Below are 19,765 nucleotides of genomic sequence, written 5' to 3'. Positions count from 1 at the left end.
TTACTATAGTAAAAGCACTATTATCTATTTAAAGGGAAAGTACCAGCCAAATAGTGTGCTCTGAAGACATCAGATTCCATAAGCATTTATTAAACATCTACTATGTTCCAAAGACATTATGCTTCCATGTATGTTGTTACACTTTAACCTCACATGATATCCCTGGGGAGGGAGATAAAGATATTACTATTTCACAGAAGAAGAATCTAATTCATAGAGTAGTTAAATGAGTTCTTCAAGACAAAGCACCTAGCAAATGGTAGAAATGAAACACAGATCCAGGTTGTTCGGCTCTCTTTGTAGTATGCTTTCCACGGCTACTGTACAGGCTTAGAGAGTCAGTTCAATCAGAGGGAAGTAGATCCAACTAATACACTACTTTACAAGATGTGACGGGTGAAAGTAAAACATGAGTTTAGACAGATAACATTCAAAGCTGAAATGCATGTACTAGTGGGATATTTTGGGTAGTGTCTAACAGGGTGTTCAGTAGTACTGAATTGGACTTCTGCTTCTGGTAAGATGGAGTAGATGTACTTTTTAAAAAAGTGTCTGATTTTGAATGCTGAAGAACTTACTCATTCCGTAAATATGTATTGAGGGCCTTATCATGTGCCAGACACTGACCTTGACTCTTAAGTATGTAGTAGTGAACAAAACAGACAAAGGCCCAGGTCTCCTGGAGCATGTTTTAATGAGAGAGGGAGTAGTCAGTTGGTGATATATACATGGGGCGGGGGGGGGGGGGGGGGGGAGGAAATACAGCAATAAACAACTGAACAACTGAACATATTCAGTTGGAGATGAGAACAATGGGGAAAAATAAAGCAGGAGAGCAGGATTAGGAGATGGTGGAGAAGTGAGGTTAGGTTGAATGACCAAGGAGACCTCACTGATGAGGTGATATTTGAGTAAAGACCATGAAGAAGCATGATGTGGATATCTATAAGAACATTTCAGGAACAGTAAATAACATAAACCTGTAGCAGAAATATAATTGAAGTGTCCAAGGAAGCAAAACAGAGCAGTAAATGAGGTCAGAGAGGCATTGAGGAGCAAGATCATGTAGTACCTTGTAGAACATGGCAAAGGCTTTAGCTATTACTCTAAATGCAAGGGGGAAGCTATTACATAGCTTCCAGAAAAGAAGTGACAGATACAACACACACTGGCTGTTGTGAGAATAGACTGTTGGGTGACATGGTTGAGTGCAGGAAGACCAGGCAGGAGGCTGTTGCAATAATCCAAGTAAGAGAGGATGGTGGCTTGGATCAAGATGCTGCCATGTCTACCCACCTCCTGGGGCTGTGCCATCCCTCCAGGCAGCCCCGGCCCCCATGAGCCCATCTGCATCCTGTGAGAAGTGGGAAGATTGTTGGATTTACTTTGAAAGAAGCACCAGGATTTACTGAGGTTTCATATATTTGAGGAGCCTCTGGCGAGGAGCTGGGAGAACACATTTGCTGTGAGTCCATGTAGAGCTAGATGGGCTGGGACTGTGCCTTAGCCTTTGGGAGATCAGTGAAGGTAGGACCTGTTACCTTCTACTTGATCTGGAGATCACAGGTTTTTTCTTTCCCTGGAGCCTCCTTAGCCCAGGTTGTTGTCAACGTGAGGCCAGGGAAGAGGAAAGTTATGGACTGAAGAGTTGCTGCCACTACTGCTGTTACATCATGGAATGAAGAGTCATTTGTTCTGAGGGTCTTGGCTCCATCTGGCTTTGTAATTCTTCCAGTCTCCCATGGAGCTTTGAAGGTCTCTCTGCACTGAAAAATACAGGCCTGTATCCACTGCCAAAAGGAGCCCCATCACCAGGCAGAAAGTGATTTGATACCAAGGTGGAAAGATGAGTGGAACTGCTGGACCTAATCAGAGAGGCAGAGGAATGGGAAAAATGACAGTTGTTAAGACAGAAATTTGGAACAAACAGTCATGTCCCTAGTGAGGCGTCTTTGCAAAGCAACCCAAGCCAAGGCCAGGAGCAGACAGCTACCCCAGGAAGTCTTCAGTGAATCGCTTCATCTCTCTGCCTTCCCAAATAAAGTGCTGGATCGGCATTTCCCAAAGGATGACCTCAAACACATCCGTTCTGCAGGACATTAAGAGAAGTTATAGAAGAAGAAGGATTCTGTGGTTACCTGAGTTTAGCAAATGCCTTACCAGACATAATTTAAAGTTTTCTTTGAGACAGGGCTTCTTGAAGCCTTTGGTATGCATTATGAATATAAAAGGAGATGAAAAGAATACGTAGTGTGTTCTACATTAATTTGACCACAGAACCCTTCATTCTGAAAGGGCTGTCAAAGAGTTATGTGATTGGGGAACAGCTTTTGGGAAACATTGAACTTGGGAATACACAGATGACATCAACACTTTTTCACTCACCACCTCCTCTGAACCCAGGGCTAGGTACTCACTAATGAACATCAGGCTGGCATAAATAATCTGTGATACCGTCTGAAAGGACATAATATGGATTCCATAATGTATGGTTTCTCAAGAACAGGCAGAAGTCTTGTTCTTTGTGTGTAGAGAGAGGTTCTCCTGCCAACATGGATGCAGCAAGCTAAGAGTTGATCCTAGGGTGAGAGGCTCAGTAGGGAAACGCAGTAAGCGTTAGATGCCGGGAGAGACACGTGATAGAGTGGTTTGAATGAGATGCAAAAGAGGGAGAGTGGCAATGTCTGGGAGTTGGATACGGAGGATGAAAATGTAGATTTTGTCCCCTGAGAGTTAAAACACCAAATGAATGACACCCATTTCTATAATCCCTGAGAAATGACCTGGAACACAGCTTCACATTCACAGAACCATCAGGCCAAACTAGGACTTTCAGGGTTCCTGTTTATGTTAAGCAGGCGCTCCCAGGAAAACAAACATTCTGGAGTCCAGAAAAGATTAGTAATCCCCTCACTACCCGTCTTTCCAAGGTGTACATCTCCTTGAACAACCTTCATTCCCATCTTGGACAGTGATGTTCACGGGCTGTGACGAGTGTGGCGTCTTCCCAAGAAACGCTGTGCAGTGGTACTGGCCGCTGTGACTGAGGTTGGCGCGTGGGATAGAGAAGTTGGAGCGCAGATAGGAAAATGTCTTGGATTTCCCATCCTGGTAGAACGTGATCTTACTCAGAGGGTGGTTTCTCCAGCTGTGGCACCTCAGCACGATGGGCTCCCCTTCCTGGAACACGAGGCTGGGGGTCTGGAGCAGCAGCCAGTCTGAAAGACACAAAGGGACCGCAGGACCCAGAAGGTCTTGACTCAGATCTGAAACCCAGACCATCCCTCCGGGGGCCAGTATGTGTGGGGGAGTTTAAATGTGGAATCACACACCCCTGGTCTCTAATTCTGGCTCCTTCATGCACCCTGTGATCCTGGGTAAATAATGAATTCTTCTGGGGCTCAGTTTCCTCGTATGCGGAACTAGTCACAATAGCACCATTAGCTGTACTATCTACAGTAGCTGCTGACACACAATAGGTGTTCAGATATGCTTGTCTTCTCGTCCCGTCCTGGGAGACGCAGCTGCAGCCCTGTCTGGCCCAAGAGGCCTCTGCAGGAGGATACAGGGGACCTGGAGTGAAATCCCTTCCCTAAGGGAAGGAGGGAGATGAGGGAGAAGCCAGTCTGAGAGAGGAGACAGCATGTGAGGGGGACACAGCAGAGAGAGACCTGTGTCCTTGGGGAAAGTCATGGGCATCCAGCAAATATTGGTTTACTTGGTGCATATTAGTAAATGTGGAATTCAGTGGGGACTTTGTCTCAAGGCAGCAGTGACATGAGTGGGCCATTAGCAGGCTGTGTATTTTTCCCCCAAATTTCATTTTTTTACCAAGGAAAAATATTTAATTTCTTTGTTGTGTAGGGAATAGAGGCTTAGGTAGCTACTTCTAATCCTGATCTCAGCCCACACCGACCTTTTTCCTGAAGTTATAGGACAGAGGAGAGTCGAAATTGGAAAAAAAGGGCAGGAAACAACAGATACCTCGGGAGGGAGCAGGGAGATAAGAAAAAATGACAACAGTCACATGTGTGCCGGTCAACAACACTTAGATCCTTCAGCAAATCATAACGCCAACCAAATTGTATTTATGGAAGCCACCTCAGTAAGAAGCCCATGCACCTCAAGTAGACACTAGCCCACACACAGCAACGAAGACACAGAGCAGCCATAGACAAATAAATAAAAATGTAAAAGACACGTGTTTCACCTCAGTTGCACAGAGAGAGGGCAGGGATTAGGGAGATGCAGATTCTCACCAGAACCTCGTGGGGGAGGCAGTGGTATCTCCACTAGCAGGAGAGGAAACTGAGGCTCAAAGGTGAATGAAATCATCATGCTTAGATGGCTAGTAATTCCCTGTGCATTTGACTCTGCCACAAAAATGGGAAGATTTCTATGAATTAGAGATTTTCTTCTGCTGCTGTCACACCCAGATGCCTGTTGGTGGCCTGGTCACCTTCTTGCTCAGTCAGCACGAAGACAAAGGAGCTCAGCATATTCTGAGAAATCTCTTAGGAACTTCCACCTCACCACTCATACTAAGCCGAGGAGGTGGGTTGAAAAGGGAAATGAGTGGACCAAAACCACTTCAAACAACTCACAGCCGTGCTCTCCAGTAAGTCGGCAACTGCCCTTTCCTAAAAACCTCTGCCGTGGAAGCAGATTTCATCTCTCCTTGTTCTCCCAGACTCTCCAGGGCCTTCCTCCACTGACCAGAAATCACATCCAGATGCACAGGGTCGCTGAGGCTGGTCTGCTCCCTCTGGCACCTGTAGGATCCACTGTCATTGCTGTTGGCCCTAAAGCTGTAGCTGGGCTGGTTCTGGGTGTGGATGGAGCTCCCGTTATGGAACCACGTGGTGAGGTTGCCTGCATAGAAGCTGGTTCCCTGGCACATCAGCGTCACGTGATCCTCCCTGAGCACATTGATCCACGCAGGCTGGATGTTCACCACAGCTTTTGGGAGATCTGGTGAGGGGCAGAGAGAGGAGGCAGCATGAGGAAAAGGGACCCCAAGGGCCTGGAAGTGAAGTTGCTCAGTCGTGTCCGACTTTTTGCGACCGCATGGGCAGTAGCCTGCACCAGGCTCCTCCGTCCATGGGATTTTCTAGGCAAGAGGACTGGAGTGGGTTGCCATTTCCTTCTCCAGGGAATCTTCCCGACCCAGGGATCGAACCCAGGTCTCCCACATTGTAGACAGACGCTTTACCATCTGAGCCACCAGGGAAGTCCCCAAGAGCCTAAGCAGACCCCAAATCTCAGATGATGGAAGACTGTGGCCGTGCTGCGGAGATCAGGAGAAGAACCCAACCCAGGACAGTTCTGCACCTGAAGGCGATGCCGGTGGCAGTTCTGCAGCCACACAGGGGCCCCCAGGAGCCCAGACTCTCTCAGGGAGGAGAGGATGGGGGTAGGGAAATGGGAGGGGGGCAAGCAAACAGTCTAGAAACACAGGTACATCTCACCCGAGGAGCTCTACCCAGTTCCTTCTCTCTGTCTCTATTTCTTTTTCTCTCTTGAACTCACACTCAGACACACACACACACTACACATACATCCTTTGGGGAATCACTTCCCCCACCTCCATAACCTGAGGCATTTGGACACTAGTGGATAAACTGTCTTCCCAGCTGGATGAAGACAAGGGGGCCACCTGGTGGAGGTGCCAGGCTGAGAGTCAGAGGTCACATTTCTCTTCTGACCCGTTTCATTCTTTGTCCTTTAGAAGAGACCTGTCCTGACACCAAAGCACAGAGGAGTCTCTATGGCCTCAGGAGAATAAGAAAGAGTGAGAAAGGCCAGAAGGCCAGTCTAGGAGCCCTGGATTCAGTGACCCAGGAGAGCCCCACCCCCTACCAGTCCTGGGTGGTGGAGAGGTTAGTGGTGCTGAGAAAGCAGTGCCCAGCAGTGTTCACCCCACCCAGCTGCAGCCAGTAATATGGCCTCCTCTTCCTGTCCAAGGGAACAGGCCCTGAAGCCTTCAGATGCATGAAAAATGGACAGTTTATCAACCCATGGGGGTAACCTAAGCATATCATGTGATTCTGCATAGCCTGAGCTCGTGGTTTAGTTTGGAAAGAGGAAGCAATTGAGACAGAGGACAGTTATTTTCTGTGACAGAATCTGTGAGGTCTCATCATTTCAGAAGCAGGAGGGCTGAGGCATCTGTGCCCCTTGGCTGCCCACCCCTGGCTTCAGTGGAAGGGAAGCAGGAAGGAGAAGGGGGTGCAGGGCTTCTTGTGGGCACAACTCCTCTTTCCTAGCTCTACCTCAGACCTGGGTTGCTGGTGCATCCAGAGTTCCTCCAGACAGGGTACAGGGAGCAGAGAGAGAGGGTGGCTGGGGGACAGAAGGGATGCGGTGGAGCACTTACCACGTTTCCCAGGAACAGGAGCTGCAAGAGAGAAAGCAAAGATCAGCCTGGTGTTTGGATATGATGATTCATCATTACAAATAATCACATTGTGAAAGGTTGTCGCTGAGCCGTGAAAAACGCCAGGACTCTTGGCCTCTGGAGAAGAGGAATTCAATCCAGGCCAGTGACGAGGCATGATTTCTCAAAGCTTTTGTGTAATAAAGTTTTATTAAAGTATAAAAGAGATAGAGAAGGCCACTCCTTAGACTGGTCTTCTGACATAGACATCAGAAGGGGGCAGAAAGAGTGCTGCTGTGCTAGTTTTTAACAAGAAGTTATATTCCTACCAACAGGCTGCTAATTAGAGGAAGGAAATGTCTCAAAACTCAGAGAGTGGTACCAGGCCCCTTATCACAACATACATTTTGAGGTAACATTGGCACAAGGTGAGTCATCCCAGGCCATAAAATGATTGACATGAATCTTGAGGAAAGGGAGATTTCCAAACAAATACATAGTCTCATTAACATAGTTTAAGAGAACATTTCCATTGGTAAAACATACTGGTCTGTTGAGCTCCTATGGGTTCGGAGTGTTAGGCAAAACCGACTTAAAGAAAGACAGAATCTAAGGTAAATACATGGTTCATTAACATAGCTTAAGAAAAACATTTCCATAAGAAAAACACGTTGGTTAGCTCAAGGTTTGAGAAAAGTTAAGTTTAGGTAGAACCAGCTGTTGTCAGGGCCACACAGCATTTTAAGGGAAACCTCCTTTTAATTTTGCATGGAGAAGGGGAATAAAATCTGACACTTGTAGTTTCCTCCTGCCGTTTAAGAGAGAAATTTAGAAAATGTCTGATACTTGCAGCCAATCCTTCATTTGGGGGCCCCTCGCCTTCCTGCCTGGAGAATCCCAGGGACGGCGGAGCCTGGTGGGCTGCCGTCTATGGGTTGGCACAGAGTTGGACATGACTGATGCGACTTAGCAGCCCTGCCTGTTACCCTCTCACTTGCAGATCCCCTTACCTCTCTCGTGAGTCTCTTGTGGTCCTTTAACGTCATGTCTGCGTTTCGTTCACCTGTGTTGTTCATGCCTTAACTTGTCCAGCTGCATTAACAAAATTACCACACAGGGGCCAGACTGATATCTTCATAAATTTACTGTCACCATATTCAGAAAGACACTAAACTGCAGTTCTGACACTTGAGTACATTTGCTCTGATTCTCTTGGTAGTGATACTGATCTTTTCCTCTCTTCATGCCTGCAGTGCAAGGAGGCATTCCTGATGTCTCTGGTCCCACAGCTGATGCTGCTGGAGTTGCCGGGCTAACATATTCTCTGATCTCCATCCCTGAATAACCCAGACTCTCGTGCACTTTTCCCCGGGGGACTCTCCTTTCACAGAAAGAGAAAAGGCCCTGCTGCCTAAAGTGGCAGGTGCAGAGGATGGCCTCTGCTCCCCAAGGCAGTTTTTATTGCTCCCTCACACCTCTTATTGCTTAAGACAGCATCGGCCCTCTGGCCTAAGATTAGTCCCAGTGAAACATACATTTCTAAGGAAGGTGAACACCTTGGCCATCATCAGTCCTTCAAGCCTAGGTCACTGGACATTCCTCAAGGCTGGCTCAGCTGTGGGAGATGGCAGATTACCAGGGACCTTGGTGCCCAGTGTCATTGGGCAAAATGTTTAAAAAGCCCTACTTCTGCCAATTTCATAATTTCCCAAGGCCAGCAAGGTTGTCAGAATGTGATTTTCATCAGCCTGCCTTCACCCTCCTGATTTTCCTGATGTGCTTCCCACTGCAGCCCTCATCCTTGCCTCTGGCGGTAGAGAGGTTAGTGGTGCAGAGAAAGCAATGCCCAGCAGTGTTCACCCCACCCAGCTGCAACCAGTGATACCACCTCCTATTTCTGCAACAACCCAGGTGGCAGCAGCTGACTTGGAGAATCCCACCTGCCTATGGTCCTGCTCCACTGTCCCTGCCGGGCCCCCGACTCACCCAGGAAGAGCAGAGCTGTCCACAGTAGCGTGTGGCCCCAAGGATGCCAGGGCATGCAGTGAGCTCGGTTCCTCCAGGCAGCAGGGAAGGCTAGGAATGAGGAGATCCCCATCACCTCCTGGAGTGAGCAGGTTGCTCTGACAGCCTGGCACGGCAGGCACTGGCTTCTCTCGAGGCTTGATAGTCCACCCAGAGGGCAAATTCTACAGTCCAAAAGAGGAAGTGAAAAGAAGTGTTGCTCTATCACTGGCTCCTCCCCTTCCACCCTCTTTCATCTACAGAGTTCCCTCTCAGAAGATTCAGGGCTTCCCAGAATGAATCTGGCTCAGTCCCACTCCAAATTCACAGAAAATGTAGGAACTGGGAAACAAATTCTCCTCGTCCTCTGGGGCCACAGCTGGGCTCAGCCCCAGGGAGGAAGAGGGGAATGGTCACCCCTACTCAGCTCAGAACTCCCTGTCTCTTTGGAAAAGGCGATGGAGGAGTGTGCCAGGGAACTCCCCATCTTCTAGATCCATTTAGAGGTGCAGACACTGGTGTCAGACTCCTCCTGAGACTGAGCAGAGGGGCTTGAGGCCACCTTTCCCCATCATTTGATTGCCTTTATTATCATAATCCAGACTTCGTTTTGGATTGTGGAACCAGGACAGAGAAGTGTGTCAGGGTGGCAATAGAATGATCATGCCCATCTTTTATCACCCTTTGTTTTTCTTTCTTGTGCTCATCCCTCCAACAAATATCTTCTGAGCAGCAACTAGTGCCCTGGTTCTTTATCTTTCTCACCCTCATTCCCATCACTGTTCCCATCATTATGGCATGGTGAAAGAGCAGGGCTTTGGAGCTGTATTAGTCTAATTTTGAATGACAGGTAGCTTCTCAGAACTACAGATTCCTCATCTGTATAAATGAAGATTAATATGTCTATCCTTCAAGCAGGATTTCTCAGCCTCAGTACTATTGACATTTGGGGCCAAATAATTCTCGATGTTAGGACCTGTCCCACACATTATAGGGTGTTTAGTAGAGTCGGACATGACTGAGTGACTTCCCTTTCACTTTTCACTTTCATGCATTGGAGAAGGAAATGGCAAGCCACTCCAGTGTTCTTGCCTGGAGAATCCCAGGAACGGGGGAGCCTGGTGGGCTGCCGTCTATGGGGTCACACAGAGTCGAACACGACTGAAGTGACTTAGCAGCACCAGCAGCAACATCCCTGACCTCTACCCACTAGATGCCAAGTGGCATCCCCTAATTGTGAAAATAGAAATGTCTCTAGCCATTGACAAGTCTGCTTTTGGGGGCAACGTTGCCCCTGGCTGAGAACCACTGCACTCAAGGTTTTTGAAAATTAAAAGATAATTTGTATGCTAGCACCATCCTTGGTGCATTGTGGGTATTCAGTCAACACTAGTTCCCCTTTTTTGCTTTCTGTCATCATCCTTGTCACCGTTTGCTCACCCTCAACATCCCCAGAACAGAAGATGCTCTGGGATCTCTCTCGGGGCCCTCTGCTGGGGCCTCTCTTCTAAATGCTTTCTCAGGAAACAAGCTGTAATATTCAAGAACATGATATTGTAAAACCTGTTTTTACGCTCTGTGGTCTTCAGAAACCTCAGCCACCCCTTGGCCCCATTGGCTAACGCTTTACTACTGGCCCCATTCCACCCCACCTCCCACTCCCAATCTACCTCCAGCCCTTATCTGATTCTGAGGTGAAAAACTTTCCTTAACCAGTGGCAAGGCTCCAGTGAGCTGACATCAACACTTTAAAAGCTAAACATGTATACTATGATGTAAGAATCGAATCACCAGTCTATGTCCGATGCAGGATACAGCATGCTTGGGGCTGGTGCACGGGGATGACCCAGAGGGATGTTGTGGGGAAGGAAGTGGGAGGGGGTTCATGTTTGGGATCGCATGTACACCCGTGGTGGATTCATGTCAATGTATGGCAAAACCAATACAGTATTATAAAGTAAAATAAAGTAAAAATAAAAAGTTAAAAAAAATAAAAGCTAATTTAGGAACAACTTGGTGGTCCAGCGCATAAGAATCCGCCTGCTAATGGAGTAAACACGGGCTGGATTCCTGGTTCGGGAGGATTCCACATTCTGTAGAGCAACTAAGCCTGTGCACCACAGCTACTGAAGCCCAGGTGCCCTCGTGCCCATGCATTGCAACTGGAGAAGGCACTGCAGCGAGAAGCCCACGCACTGCCATTAGAGAGTAGCCCCCGCTCTCAGTAACCAGAGAAAGCCCAGGCACAGCAAGGAAGACCCAGAGCAGTCAGAAAAAACAAGGAAAGAAACTAAAAATAGAGTTATCCTATGATCCTGCAATCCCATCCCTAGGCTTATATATATCCAGAGAAAACCATAATTCCAAAAGATATATGCACCCCAGCGTTGATTGCAGCACTATTGACAGTAGCCAGAACATGAAAAGAGACTAAATGTCTATTATCAGAAGAATGGATAAAGAAATGGTACATATATACATTAGAGTATTATTCAGCCATGAAAAGGGGTGAAATAATGCCATTTGTAGCAACATGGATGGTCCTAGAAATTGTCATATTGAGTGAAGTAAGTCAGACAAGGACACATATCATATGATATCACTTATATGCAGAATCTAAAAAAGAAATGAACTTATTCACAAAACAGAAACAGACTCACAGACTAGAGAACTTACGGTTATGGGGTTAGTGGGGAAAGGATGGAGGGGAGGGATAGCTGTGGAGTTTGTGGATTGATGTGTACTCACGGCTATTTTTGGAATGAATGGCCAACAGGGACCTGCTGTGTAGCACAAGGAATTTGGCTCAATATTTTGTGGCAACCTACACGGGAGGGAAGTTTGAGAAAGAATGGATGCATGTATGTGTGTGGCTGAATCACTTTGCTGTACACTAGAGTCTAGCACAGCATTGTTAATCATCTATAGTCCAGTATAAAATAAAAAGTTTAAAAAAGACATAACCCTTGAGAATATGACAGAAAATGGTTAGAACCAACTAGGTCCAGGATGGTGGAAGTTTCGACTTCCAGTAGACCTTGAGCTGCATTATATGCTCATTGTAATACATTAGCATATGCTTAATGACACACCTTCAAGTACCAAGAGAGTTCTGAGGCCAACCATAAAAGGTCATCAGTGGCCCAGTTCTTAGAAATCTCTGCTCCTTCCCTGAAATAGATGGAACAATCTTCCCACTCAGTAGCTTAGACAATGACCCAGCCCTCGAAAACTAACCACAGACCATATATGGGGGCCTTTAGCCTTCTGAGATAGCCCACACTCTGTCTATGAAGTGTGTTTCTCCCAAGGCTGTTCTCACATTTTGAAATGGTCTGCATTGGGAGAAATCGGAATGTATTGTTAGTCTCTCAATCATGTTCAACTCTTTGTGACCCCATAGACTATAGCCCGCCAGGACTCCTTTGTCCATGGAATTCTGCAGATATGGATACTGGAGTGGATTGCCATTTTCTTCTCCAGGGGATCTTCCTGACCTAGGGATCAAACCTGGGTCTCCCACATTGCAGGCAGATTCCTTACAATCTGAGCCACCAGGGAAAGTGGTGGTACGTGATCTCGATTAAAAGACCATGGGTTCAGGTCCCAGTCTGAGTTGCACAGTTTCACTACTACTTGCTTCTCTCCTCCTTTACCAGTACTCAGTAAACCAATTTGTTGCAGGGAAGGACACCCCTTCCAGGGCCCAAGAGTGGGCTCTTGTCTGACTTGAAAATGAATTGTCCAAGGATACACGCATTTTGACAAAGCAAGAGACTTTATTGGGAAGGGGCGCCTGGCTGGGCAGAGAGCAGCAGGGTAAGGGAACCCAGTGGCACACACATGGCTCAACCAAGATGAATTCCAGCAAGGAGGATTCTGGGAGGTTGATAAGACATATGGACTGGTGTCTCCTCTTTCCTTTTGACCTTTCCAGAATTCTTCTGGTTGGTGGTAGCTTGTTAGTTTTCTCTTCCTTACCAGGACTTCCTGTTGTTAAGAGAATTCATGCAAGTTGGCTACTTTTGGGCCCAGCCAGGGCAGGCAGTGTTGGTCAGTGTTTGTCCTATCAAATCCTGTATCCGAATTGCCCTTTCATTCTGAAAAGATCGTAAGACTGTAAACAAAAGTCCGCCAAGTTTGACCTTATTTGACACCCCTTATCTACTCTTAAAGGAAGGCTGCCAAATGGGCCCTTTATATGGTTGATGAGATGCTGATAAACTGCTATTATTTATTCCCTTAAACAGCCAAGGCAAACTAAAATTAAAATTAACGGACAACCTTACAAATTCTGATAGATACTGGAGCTACACTCTACTTTAAACCCCTCTTGCTTCAGAGCCTCCAGAAGGGATCCTGATTGAAGTGGCAGAAGACACTGAAGGGTGGGAATTCTTACCGGAGTCAGAATCTTCCAGATCTCTGTCCTATAAAGTTGGAAGCAAAGAAAGGTTTACAACCCCTCGTGGATAAATTCCTAAGGCATAGCCTCTTGGTGCCTTGCCAGTCCCCACATGACAATCCTGTTCTTCTAGTTGTGAAGCTGAACGGGGAATAGAACATGGCACAAGGCCTTAGACTAGTAAACGGTGCAGTGGTTCCTATACATCCCCTCGTGGCCAACCCTTATTACATATTAACTGAAATCCCTGAGGACACTAAATGGTCTATTGCATACCATCTCAAGGATGCCTTCTACATCCCACTTCATTCCTTATCACAATATCTGTTTGCCTTCGAGTGGACTAATTCTGACTCAGGCTGAACACAGTAATATACCTGAACAGTATTGCCTCCAGGGTTTCAGGACAGTCCACACCTGTTTCCCCAGGCCCTGGGAAAGGAACTAAGGGAAATACACCTAGAAGAAAGTGTTATTCTACAGTACATAGATGATTTTTTTTAACAGGTAATCCCTCCATGGAATCCACAGATCAAAATACCATTGAAGTATTAATTAATTTCCTTGGGGCCCGGGGTTACAGATTCTCTCAGAAAAAGGCACAAATTGCAAAGCAACAAGGTAAGTATCTGGGATATATTATAAACCTTGAATATAGACAGTTATCTCCAGATAAAAAACAAGCTATATTAAGCCTAAGCACTTCAAAGACTAAGGAAACATCTCCATAGCTTTTGGAGCATGGCAGGATTTTGTACAGGTTGGATTCCAGGATTCAGGCTAATGGTTAAGCCCCTGTATGAAGCCACTAAAGGCCCAGATATAGAACCACTGGCCAACTGGAGGCTGCCTTATCAAGTACCAGGCTTTGCTCCTTGACTTCTCAGAGTTAACCCTCAAAACCTGCCATACTCTTAACCCCACTACCTTAATGCCTGTTGAAAGCCCAGAGCTAACACATTCTTGCCTCCAAACCCTTGACAAGGTCTATGCCCACAGCTGTGACCTAACAGACACAGGCCATAGAAAGTCCTAAAGAAGAATGGTTTACTGATGGCAGAAGTTTTGTTAGAGATGGTCAGGAGAGCAGGGAATGCTTTTGTGAGCACTCATAGCATCACAGAAGCAAAACACTTGCCACCTAACACCTTGGCCCAAAAGGCTGAACTGATAGCTCTAACCCAAGCCTTAATCCTAGGGGAAGGAAAGATTATAAATATATACCTAGTCTCAAAATATACCTTCCTTGTTTTACATGCCCACACAGCCATCTGGAAAGAAAAAAGACTTCTAAATGTAAGAAATTCCCCTGTAAAGTATGCAGCTGAGATTTTACATCTCATAGAAGTGGTCCAGAAACCAAAACAGGTAGCAGTCATCCACTGCCATGAGCACCAAAAGGGAAATTCTCAAATTTCCCTAGGAAACAACAGAGCAGATCAGGAAGCAAAGTAAGCAGCCCTGATCCCCATAAATGAAATGGCTTTAATCTCATCCCTTACCCCTTCTAACGTTGTACCCAGTTACTCAACTTCCAAAGAGAACTGGACACGAGATAGAGGGGGAACTAAGAGAACAGATGGTTGGTGGCACATAGATCAGAAATGGCTCATACTTCTCTCTGAACAATGGAAAACTATTAAAGAAGGGCTACATGATTCTCTCCCTCTGGGGAGAGATGGAATGTCTATCATTGTTTTCTGACTTTTTACAGGGAAAGGGCTCCTGGAGGAAATGAAAAGAGTTACTCAAGCCTGTGTCCTTTGTGTCACCTATAATCCTGGAGGGAGCGTCAAGCCTCCCCCTTTTGTTAGCCCAGTCCAGCGTCATGGGACTTATCCAAGAGAGGACTGGCAAATAGGTTTCACTCAGATGCCCTCTTTCGAGGCCTTCGACTACTTACTAGTCTCTATAGATAACTTTACTGGATGGATAGAAGTCTTCTCCACTAGAACAGAGAGAGCAATTGAAGTGACTAAGACAATCCTAAAGGAAATTATTCCTAGATTTGATTGCCCCATCACTTTCAGAGTGGCAACGACCTTTGTAGCAGAGGTTTAACATTCAGGCAGAAGGGCGGGGTCGCCTGAGGCAGGCATGAATCATCTCTTGTGATCTTTCAAGAATGATCCCTCAGCCTGCAACAGCTTGAAGTGAGGCTTCCATTCCCAGCCAGAGATCGAGGCCAGGTTGTGGTGGTGAGAGCCAGTAGACCAGTAGTCAGTGACAAGAGCCCTGGCCCTTCAGCTTTGCGGAAAAGAATCCCCACGAAGATGGAAAGTAGTGCAACGAGTAAAGTATTTATTAAGAGGGAAAAAATAAGGACAGTATATGTGGGTAGATGCACGGGCAGGCTCAGAAGGAGACTCCCTGAGTCTCACTCTCACTGTTGTAGCCACACGTTCTGGGAAACAAGCTCACTCAGAAGGACAGTGCAGATAGTGGAGTGCAGTTTATCACACCGGCGGGCCCAAGGCAGAGTCTCCTCTTAGCCAAGGACCCCGACCAGCATTTGTGAAAATCTTTTATACCCCATGTGTACGTGTCTGAACCCACCACCCCAAATTCCTTGAGACTTACATAGACCAAGGAAAATGCAATCCCAATAACCCCATCATTCACGTGCTATGTGCTCATGTGCTCAAACAGTCAAACAGTTAGCCAATAATCAATAAACCCGAGGTTAAACTCCGATAGATACAGAAAAATTTATGGCCTGTCTGGAGGAAGGGGTGATTAGTATATGTTTTCTCTTAGGCGATGAGTAACCTAGATATACTCTTCAAGGTTCCCCTGTATGCAGGGGTCTTATCCTTCTGTTGTTGTTTTCATAGGCACTAAACACAGAGTTCAGAGTCCATTGGAAAGGTGGCTGAGCATGATCAGCATGAACAGGCCTAAGATGGAGTCCAGGCCCTATGAATTCCTTCTTCATCATAGTGGTTTGAATTAATTTTATAGGGCATTTCTTCTGGGTTTCTTTTGGCCAAGCATTTGAAGGCCTGGTTCACAGTCCATATTTGGTATATCTCAGGATCCTCCTATGTGCGTGCATGCATCTTTAAATCTAGATGGGTTTTACTGAAAAAGCATATTGGTAGCCTGGCATTAATTAGCATCACTCCCCTTTGACCTCCCAGGAGCTTTTCTGCACATGTGTGGTTGAGGGGATCTCCTGACCTCTGGAGCGAGAAATATTTTAAACCAAAATGTCTTTGTTCAGAATGTTAAATGTCTATGTCAAATGTCTTCTCCATCTGTGGATGACTACAGGGAGGAAGAAATTAACACATCCTTTCCCAGAGAAGCTCTATACAGTCAGCAAAACCAAGACCGGGTGCTGACTGTGGCTCAGATCATGAACTCCTTATTGCCAAATTCAGACTTAAATTGAAGAAAGTAGGGAAAACCGCTAGACCATTCAGGTATGACCTAAATCAAATCCCTTATGATTATATAGTGGAAGTGAGAAATAGATTTAAGGGACTAGATCTGATAGATAGAGTGCCTGATGAACTATGGACAGAGGTTCGTGACATTGTACAGGAGACAGGAATCAAGATCATCCCCACGGAAAGAAATGCAAAAAAGCAAAATGGCTGTCTGGGGAGGCCTTACAAATGGCTGTGAAAAGAAGAGAAGCAAAAAGCAAAGGAGAAAAGGAAAGATATAAGCAGAGTTTCAAAGAATAGCAAGAAGAGATAAGAAAGCCTTCCACAGCTATCAATGCAAAGAAATAGAGGAAAACAACAGAATGGATTTGGGAAAAGACATAACATGATACTATCATCAATGTCTGAAAATGCATGCTTGGGGCTGGCATACCAAGATGGAATATTTCATGCAAAAGATGATATTGGCCTCATAAAGAACAGAAATGACAGATGGGACCTAACAGAAGCAGAAGATATTAAGAAGAGGTGGCAAGAATACACAGAAGAACTGGACAAAAAAGATCTTCATGACCAAGATAATCACGATGTGATCACTCACCTAGAGCCAGACATCCTGGAATGTGAGTCAAGTGAGCCTTAGAAAGCATCACTACAAACAAAGCTAGTAGAGGTGATGGAATTCCAGTTGAGCTATTTCAAATCCTGAAAGATGATGCTGTGAAGGTGCTGCACTCAATATGCCAGCAAATTTGGGAAACTCAGCAGTGGCCACAGGACTGGAAAAGGTCAGTTTTCATTCCAATCTCAAAGAAAGGCAATGCCAAAGAATGCTCAAACTACCACACAATTGCACTCATCTCACACGCTAGTAAAGTAATGCTCAAAATTCTCCAAACCAGCCTTCAGCAATACATGAACCATGAACTTCCAGATGTCCAGCTGGTTTTAGAAAAGGCAGAGGAACCAGAGATCAAATTGCCAACATCCACTGGATCATTGAAAAAGCAAGAGAGTTCCAGAAAAACATCTATTTCTGCTTTATTGCCTATGCTAAAGCCTTTGACTGTGTGGACCACAATAAACGGTGGAAAATTCTGAAAGGGATGGGAACACCAGACCATCTGACCTGTCTCTTGAGAAACCTATATGCAGGTCAGGAAGCAACAGTTAGAACTGGACATGGAACAACAGTCTGGTTCCAAATAGGAAAAGGGGTATGCCAAGGCTGTATATTGTCACCCTGCTTATTTAACTTATATGCAGAGTACATCATGAGAAACGCTGGGCTGGAAGAAGCACAAGCTGGAATCAAGATTGCTGGGAGAAATATCAATAACCTCAGATATGCAGATGACACTACCCCTTATGGCAGAAAGTGAAGAGGAACTAAAAAGCCTCTTGATGAAAGTGAAGGAGGAAAGTGAAAAGTTGGCTTAAAGCTCAACATTCAGAAAACTAAGATCATGGCATCTGGTCCCATCACTTCATGGGAAATAGATGGGGAAACAGTGGAAACAGTGTCAGACTTCATTTTGGGGCCTCCAAAATCACTGCAGATGGTGACTGCAGCCATGAAATTAAAAGACGCTTACTGCTTGGAAGGGAAGTTATGACGAACCTAGATAGCATATTCAAAAGCAGAGACATTACTTTGCCAACAAAGGTCCATCTAGTCAAGGCTATGGTTTTTCCAGTAGTTATGTATGGATGTGAGAGTTGGACAGTGAAGAAAGCTGAATGCCAAAGAATTGATGCTTTTGAACTGTGGTGTTGGAGAAGACTCTTGAGAGTCCCTTGGACTGCAAGGAGATCCAGCCAGTCCATTCTGAAGGAGATCTGTCCTGGGTGTTCTTTGGAAGAACTGATGCTAAAGCTGAAACTCCAATACTTTGGCCACCTCATGTGAAGAGTTGACTCATTGGAAAAGCCCCTGATGCTGGGAGGGATTGGGGGCAGGAGGAGAAGGGGAAGACCGAGGATGAGATGGCTGGATGGCATCACTGACTCGATGGACATGAATCTGAGTGAACTCCGGGAGTTGGTGATGGACAAGGAGGCCTGACATGCTTCGATTCATGGGGTCGCAAAGAGTCAGACACAACTGAGCGACTGAACTGAAATCCCTGAGGCTGGCTATTCTAGGAGATATTTGCAAGACTGAAAGTGAAAGTGAAGTCGGTCAGTCATGTCCAAGTCTGCAACCCCATGGAGTGTAGCCTACCAGTCTCCTCCATCCATGGAATTTTCCAGGCAAGAGTACTGAAATAGGTTGCCATTTCCTTCTCCAGGGGATCTTCTTGACCCAGGGATTGAACCCAGGTCTCCCGCATAGCAGGCGGGATGCAGATGCTTTACCTTCTGAGTCACCAGGGAAGCTCCTTTGCAAGATTAACTGCCTTTTAACTACTTCCTCACCTCCCCATTTCTCTGGTCTATAAAAGAATCTGGCATCCAGACTCCATAAGGTGGCTATTTTGAGACATTAGTCTGTCATCTTAGTCAGTCAGCTTTCCAAATAAAGTTGCATTTCTTGCCTTAACACTGTCTCTCCGATTTATTGGCCTGTCTGGGGGTGCGCTGACTGAGCTTGGACTTGGTAACACTTCATTTTAGAGATTCTGGTGGGTTTAAATAACTAATCGATTGGTCTACATGGTTTTTGTTTTTCCGCATCCCACTCTTTAAATCCCTGCTCTTATATAGTAAATTCACAAATAAAAAGTGAGGCCCCAAACCCCTAGGCACTCACTCTCAACTCCAATAAATGTGTTAGGGGAAGCACACTGACTGAAACCGCCCACTCTGGCCAGGCACCATAGTAACTATTTGTGTGAGTTATTTTATGACAGGAGGTCCTAGTAAGGAAATGGAACTAATAAGCTACCACCAACCGGAAGAGTTCAGGAAAGGTCAAGAGGAGACACCACATGTCCCACCACCTCCCAGAATCCTTATCACTGGCATCCATCTTGGCTGAGCAAGGCATGCACCACCAGGAAGGACTCTGAGTCAGAATGATTGCCAAAAGACAACCAGGAAACTAATCCCATTACCATAAAACCCGAGACTTTGAGCCACATGGCAGAGCAGTTCTCCTGGGTTTCCTTACCGTGCTGCTGTCTTCCCAGGTGCCCTTTCCAATAAAGTCTCTTGCTTCGTTAGCTTGTGTGTCTCCTTGGGCAATTCTTTTCTGAGTGTTACACAAGAGCTCACTTTTGGGCCCTAGAAGGAGTTTCCTTTCCACGACAAAAGCAGAACTCCGGGCCTGTATGTGTCTCCCCATGACCTTGTTGTGTGGCCCTGTTGTAGCCACGTGTTCTGGGAAACAAACTCACTCAGAAGGACAATGCAGATAGTGGAGTGCCGTTTATTACACCGGCGGGCCCAAGCACAGTCTCCTCTTAGCCAAGGACTCCGACCAGCATTTGTGAAAATCTTCTATACCCCATGTGTACGTGTCTGAACCCACCACTCCAAATTCCTTGAGACTTACATAAACCAAGGAAAATACAATCCAAGTAACCCCATGATTCACGTGCTATGTGCTCATGTGCTCAAACAGTCAAACAATTAGCCAACAATCAA

The 19,765-nt window shown here is 46.0% G+C and overlaps 1 protein-coding gene and 1 long non-coding RNA gene across 7 annotated transcripts in view; one reads left to right on the top strand and one right to left on the bottom strand.

Moving 5' to 3' along the window:
• The window catches only part of LOC121820741 (uncharacterized), a 35,676-nt gene that overhangs the window by 1,790 nt on the left and 14,121 nt on the right, over nt 1-19,765 (top strand). The window contains exon 2 of one of the 2 annotated variants that reach the window (XR_009600638.1): nt 13,293-13,406. The exons of the other annotated variant lie outside the window; for it this stretch is intronic. This is a non-coding gene — a long non-coding RNA (uncharacterized LOC121820741). The remainder of the gene's footprint in view (nt 1-13,292; nt 13,407-19,765) is intronic. 2 annotated transcript variants of the gene reach the window in all.
• Nucleotides 70-8,567, bottom strand: LOC101106730 (low affinity immunoglobulin gamma Fc region receptor II-like). Of its 5 annotated transcripts, none has more exons than XM_012184948.4 (6): nt 8,363-8,567; nt 6,377-6,397; nt 4,717-4,971; nt 2,918-3,218; nt 1,994-2,089; nt 70-1,865 (listed from the first exon to the last, which is right to left on the bottom strand). In XM_012184948.4, exons 1-6 carry the CDS (start codon nt 8,472-8,474, stop codon nt 1,667-1,669), a joined length of 984 nt encoding a protein of 327 aa, XP_012040338.1. In that variant the 5' UTR covers nt 8,475-8,567; the 3' UTR covers nt 70-1,666. The 5 variants fall into 5 exon arrangements, with proteins under 5 accessions (XP_012040338.1, XP_012040342.1, XP_004002751.1 ...); XM_012184978.5 differs by having other exon boundaries at nt 1,753-1,865; nt 2,952-3,218; XM_012184952.4 differs by lacking the exon at nt 1,994-2,089.

Source organism: Ovis aries, chromosome 1 (genome assembly GCF_016772045.2).
Source record: "Ovis aries strain OAR_USU_Benz2616 breed Rambouillet chromosome 1, ARS-UI_Ramb_v3.0, whole genome shotgun sequence".
Taxonomy (NCBI): Eukaryota; Metazoa; Chordata; class Mammalia; order Artiodactyla; family Bovidae; genus Ovis; species Ovis aries.
The sequence above is the reverse complement of the archived record's forward strand: the minus strand, read 5'-3'. Positions and strand labels throughout refer to the sequence as shown.

Excerpts from the sequence above, each read along its gene's own strand:
- LOC101106730 (XM_012184948.4), bottom strand. The coding sequence starts at position 8,474 with ATGGGGATCTCCTCATTCCTAGCCTTCCCTGCTGCCTGGAGGAACCGA. Across the intron at positions 6,398-8,362 it reads GACAGCTCTGCTCTTCCTGG|CTCCTGTTCCTGGGAAACGT; the intron begins GTGAGTCGGGGG and ends TCTCTCTTGCAG. Across the intron at positions 1,866-1,993 it reads TTCACTGAAGACTTCCTGGG|GTCCAGCAGTTCCACTCATC; the intron begins GTAGCTGTCTGC and ends CTCTCTGATTAG.